Source organism: Ipomoea triloba, chromosome 7 (genome assembly GCF_003576645.1).
Source record: "Ipomoea triloba cultivar NCNSP0323 chromosome 7, ASM357664v1".
Lineage (NCBI taxonomy): Eukaryota > Viridiplantae > Streptophyta > Magnoliopsida > Solanales > Convolvulaceae > Ipomoea > Ipomoea triloba.
Window position 1 is genome coordinate 4,276,115 of NC_044922.1, and position 12,037 is coordinate 4,288,151.

At 36.9% G+C, this 12,037-nt stretch overlaps 2 protein-coding genes across 2 annotated transcripts; one reads left to right on the top strand and one right to left on the bottom strand.

The window, feature by feature from the left end:
* Positions 1-341: 341 nt before the first annotated feature.
* LOC116025204 (protein OBERON 3) lies at positions 342-3,779 on the bottom strand. The gene is made up of 2 exons (XM_031266348.1): positions 1,690-3,779; positions 342-1,179 (listed from the first exon to the last, which is right to left on the bottom strand). Exons 1-2 carry the CDS (start codon positions 3,596-3,598, stop codon positions 572-574), a joined length of 2,517 nt encoding a protein of 838 aa, XP_031122208.1. The 5' UTR covers positions 3,599-3,779; the 3' UTR covers positions 342-571.
* Positions 3,780-9,552: 5,773 nt separating this feature from the next.
* LOC116025032 (putative clathrin assembly protein At2g25430) lies at positions 9,553-11,166 on the top strand. The gene has a single exon (XM_031266090.1). The coding sequence runs from the start codon at positions 9,623-9,625 to the stop codon at positions 10,856-10,858; it is 1,236 nt and encodes a 411-aa protein (XP_031121950.1). The 5' UTR covers positions 9,553-9,622; the 3' UTR covers positions 10,859-11,166.
* The last annotated feature ends 871 nt before the right edge of the window (positions 11,167-12,037 follow it).

The window sequence follows — 12,037 nt, forward strand, 5'->3', positions numbered from 1 at the left end:
AGTCGAGTCTAAATTAATTTATTTACGAAAAAATAGTATATTTAGTTTTTTTTTTTTTTTGTTATATCCCGAGTATATACCCAATTCGCCAATAATTCATATACCTATATTTTAATTGAAGTGATAGTTTTAATCTTTTTCGTTAATATTCACTTATATCCGAATAAAAAATTCTAAGTGGCAGGGATAAACAAGAAGTTGGTCAAATCTAACGGGAAATTTAAGAATAACCGAGAAACCAAAAATAAACACGACATGTACCTTAAATATAAAAAAAGACCAAACATATCATTTTTCCTTGTTTAATAACAGAGGTTTTTACTATAGACAAACATATTATGTAAAGAAGAAAAATGGTTAATACAATAAATAGTATGAGGTGAGTTCATAAAGCCGAGCAAGCCATTCTGGAACCAATTTTAAAGAAGAAAATGCCATTGGATAGGCTACAATGAAACAATAGGACAATCTCAAAAAACCTTAAAAAGTTAGCAAAAACATATAATGGAATGAAGCAAAAACACTATAAAGTTATCTAAAAGCACAACAGCACTTGAAAATTTGTCAAGAGTCACACCAAAAGCTGCTTTGTTGCTTCCATTCTCTTGAGCAAACCCGCAATCTCGCCCTGCATTCTCGCCTTCATCTTGTAGTAATCGCAGTGCGAATTCTCGAGCGTCTTCAGCTCCTCCAGTTTCTTCCTCTTCCTTTCCTTGGTTTCCAGCAGGCACAGCTTCGACATCTTCTCCATGTACTCCTCTTCCAGCTTCTCGCCTTGGATCCTCGCCATCCTCCTAAGGCTTTCCGCTTCCCTCCTTGCCTCGTCCGCCTTGTTCTGGAACATCCTCGCTTCCGCTTCTTTAATGCGCACGACGCCTTCCAAGCTGTCGAGCGCGGCTTTCTTCGGTGAACTGTCGAGCGCGGCTTTCTTGGGCGCCTTCACGGACCATTCGTCTTTAACGATTTGGTCGTTCATGAAGGGAGGCGGCTTTGCTTCGTTTTGATGGTCGGCTGGAACCGAATCCTGTCTACTGCTCGACGAGTTCATGTTGTAGAACGTCGATTTGGGAACGAGGGAGGCGGTCGAAGGAAGACCGACATCTTTTTTCAGGCTCGCTTGACTTGCCATGTCTTTCGAAAGATAGTTCGAAACAGGAAAGTCGGACAAGCCATCCGCATCTGTTCATCAAAGAAAAAATCAAAATCTTTAGACTGAACTAAATCGAAGAACAAACTGAAAATAGAGAATGGAAAACAGAGAATGAAAACTGAAAAATTAGAAAATAGAAAATAGAAAACAGTTTTCTGTTAGTAAACAGGCCTTTAGATAATGACTCTTAACATCCATTCAAACTATTCGACTCCCTTAATGCATTCGGTTCCTTTTATTGTGAAAAGGTAGCTTCATATCCAACCACTTATCCAATCAACATAAATTGTGTGTATACTATGTTTGGATAACATTACTTTAGATTCTGATTTTTGTACTCCCGAAGTAAACTTAGTCTTTAGGTGATAATCAATCAAGTCAGTCACCACAACATAGATACGTACAAGAAAGAAATATGTAAGAAAATGGAACAACTAGCTCTCCTTGTAATTAGGAAAAGTCGGCAATTACTACTAACAAAAATACCATAAAAGTACTAATTCAAAGGATTAGCAAGAGGGTAAAGCGCGGATACTTACAGTCAAAGAACTGGAAAATGAAATTGCAAACATCTGATGGAGACATTGTCTTCTTCTCGAGCTTCGTGAGCAACTCATCAGCTTTAACATGCAGCTCCTTGCCTTTAAAATCTTCACTCCCCTGAAAGATTTTCCGAACACAGTCTAGCTCTTTAATAAGGGTTTCCTCTCCCCAATCCTTTGCACAGGACTTGAACACATCTTTAACGAACCCGAACATCTCTGAAGCATGACCGCATCCAAGACAGTAAAATTGCATCTCGGTTGTTGCAGAGGGACCATTGTAGCGGGGACCTGGCTTTATGAGATTTCTCTGAATGCCACAAACGGCATGGCACCAGTGTGAACACGCATCGCAGCCTACCCAACTGCAAGTATTGTTGGCACAGTCGAAATTCAAACAGACGGGGCACATGCATTCGCTGCAGAATCCTTTCTTGGTAGAACAAATCTTACAATCACAGTCTTCAACGGGTAAAGGCCTCTTGCATTTTATGTTTCGACACCTTTCAAGTGAAAAAATTTCTACTAGTTCTGCATTAGATAGACGAGTTTGGCTTGATAAGAAGCTTCCGAGACCCATTTTAATGGCAACCAAAATTTCGAGCTGACTCTTGTGGCATTTCAAGAGAGTCCCGTTTGTAAGGTCTGACCTCCTCTCAACCCGGTATTGCAGGCTCGCTAATTCATCTTTCTTATCAGGCATTGTAATGAGACCCCTCAAATATTCCTTCGTTGATTCAAGTGTTTCATCGGGAAGTTCTTGAATTATCTGAGCCATAACGGGAACAGACTCTGACACAATCTCTCTAAGGATCCTCTCAGGCCGGGAGAGCTTACGAGGCACTCTTCCTCCATCTATGCCCTCCAAACCTCTCAAACCATCAGATTCTTTTCCTCTTGAATCACCTGACTGACCATCAATCCTCGGCCTTGCAGGCAACTCAGATGGGAAAAACGAGTTGTTATCTGAACTTGTAGTCCTATAGAAGCTGTTATTACAAGTTTCCTTATTGACCACACCAACACGACCACCGAAAGCAAAAGTTCCACTGCCATGATTAGACAATGCAACACCGCCATCCCCAATCGGTCTAAACCGGCTATGAACTGATCCATTAGTTCCCTCCCCACAATTCCAAATCTGGTCACTCCCCCTCCTATGGCTCCCCATCGAACACTCATAATTCTCAGTCGAGTTCCGGGTAAGTGAGCAACTGGGGTTATGGGAGAATGGATGCGAATACGAGTATGACAGCGAGGCAGCAGTGAAATCATTCGAATACGTCGTCTGGGTATTGTTAAGTGATGGTTCTAGCTCCTGAATGCTCCTACTAGACCTCAACCGTGACGGGAGATCCCCATTTTGGACTCGGTTTGACCCGGCTAGGGATAGGGAAACATCAGGCAAGGCCAAAGAGAGGTTCAAAGTTTCAATCTTTGGCTTCTTTTCCCTATTCTCTGCCTCAATTCCCTCATTCTCAGCCTCCCTCTTCCCTCTATTCTCATTCATCTGAAGAAAATCTCTCTCCACCCACCTATTACCCTCATCAATTTGATCCTCAGAAACCGCTATCTCTTTCCCCTTAAAATTCCCCATTTTCTCAAACGATAAATCCCTATCTAAAAACCCCAGTTTGGAGTTATCACAGAGGTAGCTCAAAGTGAGCTCCTGACACCCAGAAGACCCAGTCTTCTTTGACTGAGAAACATCCGCCCAAGAAGAGCAGCCATCGTAGACCATTTTCGCTTCCGAGCTTGATTTCCCAAGAAAATTCAAACCCTTTTTCGTATACGTTTCGATCTTTTCTGGGCTCCCAAGATTTTTCCCCCCGGAATCAACAGAACTATTATTCTCCCTATATTTGCTCTCAGATTCGCTCGAATTTTCTCTCTCTTTATTCATCATGCTTACAACAGGAGAAAATTTTACGAAAAAAAAAAGGGTAAAGACACAGAAAGATCAAAACTTACAGAGAAATGGGAGAATTCAGAAGCCTATTAGGGGGCAGTTGTGGAAAAATATTAGAGAATCTGTAGGGTATCTTCACCACTGGACTCCATGGTCGTGCTCTCTTTTTCTCCCTCTACTCGCAACGGTTGCATTTTTATTTCAGGGACTACCCTACTTTCATAAGCACCCCCCCAAATTTTTATGAAATTGCAAAGCTTCCCCTCATAACTCTTCTAGTCTTTTTCAACTTCAATGACTATTGCATCTTGTGACAAGGAAGAACACTTGTATTGAATTGGTCAAATTTACTTTTTTTTAATTTGCTAAATCTACAACAACCTATTTCAAATTCTCAATGGGAAAATGATTGGAATGGGCTTTGACAAAGTCAATATCACTTCATACCGCTTATTTTGATAATTGACTGTCAAATCAATTTCTTTTTTTTTTTTAATTTTATAATCAGATGTTTAAAATTTATCTTGTCAACAAAACCAGTTGTGCTAAGAGCATGTGAAGCCTGACTTCTTCTAATGGAATAGATATATTCAATACATGTATATGAAAACGATAGAAGAGTTAGATATGAGAAAGTTTTATTCCGTCTCCATTTTTGGTACCATGGGACAATTTTCAAGAGCATATTCTAATTTCTAAGGTATTGATTTTCCATTTTTATAAAGATATTCTTTGATGTTTTAGTTCATCCACAAGGACCACAAGTGGCTAGTATCATAAACTCAACCTTCTTATTACAATATAAATGAGCAAAAATTTATCGGTAACTTTATTCGATTTTTTATGATGAAAGAATAAATTTAGTGTATGTTTATGTATATTAAAAAAATCATTTGTAACTGATTTTGTACTATGTGATAATGACTCGTGACACACGTTAAAAAGTTACCCAAACAAAGAGGATACACTCATAAAAACATTAGAGGCAAATATGTTATTAAGCAAAACTATAGGGGCCTAACTTCAAAATAAAAAAGTAACCCCATTTTATTTTTTTTTCTCTCGGAGACTTCGTTTCTTTAGGGGGGAATTTTCAGACCAGAATTTCTCGAGTCTTGACGCGTAACGGGAGACTCAAAATAAAGGATAAATTAAAAAAAGCAAATGAGATTACCAAGATGTCCCTGAAATTTAGTGAAATCACATTTGAATCCCATAAGTGGGGCCCATTGCGTCGCTGTAGGCTAAAAAATAATACAAATTGGAAATGTGAATTATTAGGGAGAAGAAGTAGGGTTGTTTGACTTTTTAATTTGTGGTTGCCAATTTCGTCGCGTTTGGGCAGAAGCAACGGACAACGCGTGCTTAGAATATGACAAAATCCAAGATAGGACAAACAAAATTCATTTCTATAATTAATTATAGGTAAAATCTACATGAAATATCATTTAGACCATCCCAATAGAGAGATTTTAGATGATTTTTGTAGGTGAAAGAGAGAAGGAGAGAGTATCAAAGGTGCTCCTTGCAAGCACCTTGGTTTTGCAGGCATAGTGGGTCCCACCATAAAACAAAATAACTTCCTGGTGCGTGTGTGGTTCACCAGGAGCGCCCTGTCGGGCGCATGCAGCCACACGCCCAGCGGACGCGTTATTTGAGTTGCTAATTTTTCTTTTCTTCTTATTCTTCGTTTTCTTCTCTCGTGTTCTCTCTCCTAGTAGGCACCTAAAAATTTGTGTTAAAAACTACACAATTGAGATGCCGAAATGAATTTAGTTTGCCATGCTACTTAATGAGGTAGCAAGCCCCATTGACTCACCCGTCTCGAGGGGTGTTTTGGTGGGTCAAAGTGCATTTAAGTTTAGAAATATAAATATTTTTTATTTTTGTCTATGTAGATAAAACAAAAAAAAAAGGAATTTATATTTTTATTATGAAGTGTATCTAATTTTAAATATTGTATAATATCAAGAATTTATTGTTTCGTGTGACCACATCAGTACAATAAAAAGTAAATACATACCAATAGATGAATCCACATAATTACTTACAATTTGATTTATAACAACTAGTCTCTCATGCTAATTCTATAAATCTACTCCGGATTAATAACATCCAAACACCCAAACCAAATTACTATCCAAATTATGGCAAACTAAAGTATACTTAATTCTCTAGTATAGACAATTGCTTGGGAACCACTCTCTCCACTAAGGCTCTAGTAGTTTAACTAATAGTTTACTTTTATATCACTTTATAACATATAGTATCAATAATAATAATAATAATAAATACAAGATATTATAATATATTTGTTGGCTGTCAATATGTGGAATTGTGATTGGTAAGTTGATACAATTTAAATGGTATCTTTTAACATAAAAGCGTGATGTTAAGAATAAAGTGATATTGACTTTGATTCTTCTTAATACTTTTTCGATCGAACTTATTATACAAAGTCTTTTTAATTGTAATTTTTCTCTCATGTGTGATTTGCGTATTATTACTAATTAATAATAGAATTTACCTAATTTATACTATCAAGTAGTGATTGTGAGTTTTTCTCATGATTTGTGAAAAAAAAAAAAAAAAGGAATTAAGTGTGAAAGAAAGAGAAGAATGCAAGTATAAGCTATCAATTCTCTCGTGACATAATAATGTGTTGAAAGTTTGAAATTAAACCTTAAAATAAGTAAATTGGTTGGTTCCTACCCAACAACTCTCTCACATGCATCATTGTGTTTGGAGTTTGCTTCGCCTCATATATATATATATAGTCATAGCTGCCCGTAAGGGCAGCCTGAGTGGCAAGACCAAGACGCTCGCGGCCGTGAGGTCCTGAGTTCGAAACCGTCTGCCACCCGGGTTTGAGCCGGTCAGCTATGGGCAACCTAGGCTGGTTAACCTCCTTGTGGTCCTTTGCCGGCTAGGATCACAGGGCGAGGGTTTAGTCACATACTCGGAAGAGGAGTGGGGTTTGCCTCGATAAACCCAATATATAGTCATAGCTCTTCTTCATCGTACCACAGTCCATCTATTATGGGCAATATGCTTATTTAGTCAGTTTCATAAATGATTTCCTTCAACTATGTCTTAACACCTATTATTTTTTTTTAAGGTAAACGTAGCTATTCTATTAATTCATAACATAAAACGTTTACATCAATAATCAATGAAATGGTAAACCATTCCTTACAGTCATACATAAAAACAAATTTTCTAACTATGCTATCGAAAACTTGAATCGCAAACTGTTTCATAACTATGAAGCTATGTTCCTTCAGGGACCTTAAAGCTTCATCAAAAATCTGAGTCCCTTTCGTCATCATTCTTTTTTGCTCGCCCAGGATAAGATCAACACTTGTCGAAACCAAGTTAAACGATTTATGCTAATGAAAATGAAAAGCTCGTGAAAGTAACGAGAGAAAAAATGCTCGTGAAACTAACGAGAGGAAAACACAATAATAGAGAAAATAAAAAGTGGGTAAAGTCAAAGTAGGGTTGGGAGTTCAAGACTACCAACACAAACCCCAATACCTACCTACTACTATTTTATTCAAAGGGAGAGAAAACGGAAGAAGAAGATCTGTGGCGGTGGTCGGAAGCGGACGGAGTTGTGACGGTGGTCGGGGCGAAAGAAGAGCGAGAGCAAACATAGAAGGTGACCAAAACCGCCGGCTCAAAGCTCCATTAGAGCTCCGGCCGGAGGCCGGTGGTAGAAGCCGAAGTTGAGCAGCAGAGAAAGGCGTTTGGTTTTAACACCTATTATAATTACACTAAAATTACTGGAATTTTAAGTTATTTTATATTTCGATGTTTTTAAAATTTGTTCCTATAATACCGTTTTCCCCATATAGAGTATTCAAGTCCTTCTTCTAAGAGTTAGAGATTAACGCATATTATTGAGAGCAAAACAATAATATGAAATTTATTAGATATAAAAATTGGTAGAGCTTCTAGATGCAAACTTAATTTAAGGGCGTGCTTTGTTTGTGAGTGAGTTAAATAATAGAAATAGAGGGCTGCTATTTGTTTTTCCTTACATTTTATCATCTAGAATAATATTTCCACTCTAATAAAGAAAAATAAAAAGTACACTCATCGTCATCTCTCCAAAAAACAAAATAAATAAATACACTCATCGTCATCTATATTTTTCCAAAAAAAAAAAAATAAATCTATATAGAAGACTTTGCCGGGGTACCATTAATAATTTTTGTACCAACCATTTTTGTCACCGCAAGATACAAAATGTCTTCAAACGCGTCGCTAATTTATTTCACCGCCTGCCAATCCATAATTTTACAATTTTATTTTTCATTTTTTCAACCACAAATATTTCTTACAGTGACCGAAATGATCTCACATTGCCTCCACAAAAAATGATAATAAAATTTAGAAAAATAAAGTAATACTTAAGTTAAAGTCAATTTTTTGCTCTTGAGTTAACTTTTGTAATGAAATTATTATAATCTTGATTTGAATATCATATCAAAATAGTCTCTTACGATCAATATCAGGGATTACGCCTTTGCAGTGGACTAGTCATTATGTTATTGAGTCCATCCTTATTAGTTATCCACAACTTCAGGCTTCAACCACTCCCCCATGCTCTAGCCCACCTGACATCGGGCAACAATTTTTTTTAGATAAATAAATACAAAATACATTTTTAATATATTAAAGATATATTATTTATGTATTAAATATACATTATTTGATAATATACAAAATAATGTATCTTCAATACTTAAATAATATATTTTTAAATAATATACTTTCAGTACACAAGTTATGTACTTTTTTGAAAACGAGTACAAAATATACTTTTTATTTATGATCCACACAATATCTATGGAATAATGATTTGACATTGTACCAGTATAAATGGATTATAGTTCACCTTATAAGGCGAATCACTGGCTTAAGGTTCAATTTTAATATACTGAAGGTTCATTTCAATATATTAATTGAATGTTCTTTTTCTAAAGATTCTTTTTTTTTATACTGAAAATCGTTATTCTTAGTACTATGTAGTTTAATTAACTAGAATTAAACCAGATTATTAAAAGAAAATTGTATAGTTTAGTTTAATATTAAAATATAAATTTTATATATTTAAAGTTAATTTTAAAATCAACAAAAAAAAAAAAGAAAACTTATTCAATTTAACTTATGAATAATAAATTTAACAAGTAAAATGACGTAAAATAGACATAGGGTTTGAAGAGCGAATGCAGACGTACAATATTGTAAAAGTTTTGGCGTTCGGTGTTATCAAAGTTCCGTTCACTTGCAAACAATGGCCGTCGCATATAGGCCGGCACCAACTCCCTCCCTCGATGCTTTTTAGGTTTCCAATGTCACAACACTAAACATAACCATCAAATCTTATGTTTCTTAATTATTATATTCTTCTTCCCTAAATAAATACCAATGATTGATAGACACATTTCCACGAACCAATTAATCAGAGTCAAGTAAGAATAAATTAATACGATAAATATTCATAATTTTTTTTGAGTGCAAAAAGAAAATTTATAAATATTAATTAAGGATATGTAATGATAAATCTCGTCTTGTGATCTTAGCCAGCAAAAGATATAAGGAGGTAAATTAATTCGAGTTGCATAGCTGACCCACATATACAAAAAACGTTAATATGTCACTTCCGTTAATATGTCACTTCCACATTTATCCAGAAAAAATAATAATAAGTCACACTTTTTTACCCATTTTCTCCATTTTACTTGTTTTGTTCATTATTCATTGGCTAAATTTTATATTCTAATACAAAACTTAATATTATGATAAATTAAATAAAAAATAATTATTAAACCTGATGAATCAAATACATATATATGAACATATATTATACTAGAATAGAGTGAGTAGTATATTAGAATAGAGTCATTGTTAAAAAAGATACATATATAAGATAAGAAAGTAAGCCAAGCGTAGCTTAAACTCTCTTTAATTTCCACAAAGCTAAAACTTCAATTCCCCGGCGGCGAAGAAAGCATGCAAAGAAGATTCCGGCGAGCCTTCACTTCCATTAAAGAACACGCATATGTGAGTTACGCAAAGATGGCCAGCGCCGGCGGCATCTGCGACCTGGAACTCATAGTAGTAAAAGCCACCTCTCCCGACGACACTCCCTTGCCCGACAGATACATTCACCACCTCCTCCGAATCTTCTCCATCTCCCCCACTTCTCTCCGCGCGTTCGCCTTGTTCTTCGCCAGGCGGTTCGGCGGCACGCGCTGCTGGCGCGTGGCACTCAAATGCCTCCTCCTCCTGCACCGCCTCCTCCGCTCCTCCGACGCCGCGCTCCGGACCGAGCTCCTGTGGGCCAGGGCGCACCGGTACATCACTCTCTACCCGTGCGATTTCGTGGACCGGACGTCCACGTCATCGTCGGGAGAGTACACAATCTTCGTCAGATCGTACGCGCGGCTCATCGACGAGGCTCTCGATCTAGATTGCTTCTCCATCAAGGAGATTTCGGAGGAGGAGAAGGAGGACGAAGAATTCTGTTACGGCGAAATTCTGTTCAACAGAATGAAGGAATTGCGAGGGATTTTGGAAGCGTTGCCGCGGATTCAGAGCTTGATAGATCGCGTGATGGATTGCCGGCCGGCGGCCGCCGAGAGTAGCGTCCTCGTCCGATCCGCGATGGAGCTTATTGTACGGGAGAGCTTCGCGAGCTATGGCGTTTTCGAGGAAGAAGTGGTAGGAGTGTTGGAGAACATGATCCAGATGCCGTACAGGAACTGCGTGGCGGCGTTTACGATTTACAAGAAGGCGGCGGCGCAGGCGGAGGAATTGAACGAGTTTTACGAGTGGTGTAAGTGTATGGGGCTGTGTGGATCGTGCGAGTATCCATTGGTTGGTAGGATTCCGCAGATTCAAATTCTGGCTCTGGAGAATTTCCTGAATGGAATGTGGGGGTTGAGTGATTCGCCAGCGAATGAGGAGGAGGCGGTTGGGATGGCCGGAAAAGACGGAGATGAGTGTGATGGGAAGGAAATTGGGGAATTGATAGATTTGGGATGTGATGAGAGTAGTGTGGGTTGGGAGGAATTGTTGGATGCCTCCATAACCATGCCATGCATGGCTTCTGATAAGGAAAAGAGTTTGACAGAGCATAATAATAATGTTGAATGGCAAATGCAATTATACAATCCCATTCATCAACTGCAGCCAACAAGTCCTTTGCAAATTGGCTCATTTCCACCCACTCCACAGGGTGTTTGATACTCGTATTAATTTGTAAAATTAAATTCACATATATTTTTTGAGTGACGAAAACTAATAGAAATGAATCTTATTACTTTAGTTAGCAAAAAACAAGACTGAACAAACTGTACCTTGTGACCACAATCGTTATGGGTCCACAATGTATTGTAGACCCTGACCCGAAACGACGTCGTTTCGAATGTTAGTCAACAGGTTATTGGACTTGGCTGTTTCGAATGACATCAGGGAATACCGTTTCAACTAATGTCGATGCAACTACACAGAAATCATCCTCCTAACATTCGAATATAAAACATGTTACAGCCTATGTTTAATATTCGAATACACAGCCTATGTTTAATATTCGAATACACAAAACACGTCACAGCCTATGTTTAAGTACCCCTAACATGATTACACAAAATCGTAGTCTTGAATACACAAAATATGAAGCAAAATATGAAAACACCAAATACCCAAACACATCATCCTGTGTTTAAGTACCACTAACATGAAGGAATACACAGAATATTGACACAACTGCACAGAAATACATAAAATATTAACACAAATACACAGACATCATTCTCCTAACCTTCGGATCATCTAGTTATTTCAAAAACAATCCTATAAGTCTATAACTATTCTCATATAATTCAATCAACGAATATCACATATGAATTCATTTATTTGCATCAACAACAAACAAATCAAAACCGCCAATCTAAAAACGTAATTTCTTTTAGTTTTATTTTTTATTTTTTTTTTATATTTGAAAGTTAATGGCCAAAACGAAAAACGTAATTTCTAAAAATACAAACCATTAATTAAAATGACCAAAACAACATCATTTTGGTACGAGATACACAATGCATTGTACACCCTAATCCACGATACACAACGTAATTTCTAAAAATACACAATGCATTGTGCACCCTAATCAGTAAAATATTATAAAAATAAATCAACCTAAACATGACCAACTTAGCTATGATTGACCCAAGTATGGAAAAGACAAGAACTCACTATTATCATATTTTGATACCAAATTGAATGATATATTTTGAGTGAAATCTTACATTTATATTTTATAAATTATTATATGCTCAGCAGATACATGTAACATTATACAAAATTCTATTCCATCCATTTCACTGCTAGTCATTCTGATTTCTGAAAACTCTCTAGAGTCGATGA

What these genes read in the sequence shown, in the direction of transcription:
- LOC116025204 (XM_031266348.1), bottom strand. Translation starts at nt 3,598, where the DNA reads ATGATGAATAAAGAGAGAGAAAATTCGAGCGAATCTGAGAGCAAATAT. An exon ending in CATTTTCCAGTTCTTTGACT is followed by an intron (nt 1,180 to 1,689) that starts GTAAGTATCCGC and finishes TTTGATGAACAG; the next exon opens with ATGCGGATGGCTTGTCCGAC.
- LOC116025032 (XM_031266090.1), top strand. Translation starts at nt 9,623, where the DNA reads ATGCAAAGAAGATTCCGGCGAGCCTTCACTTCCATTAAAGAACACGCA.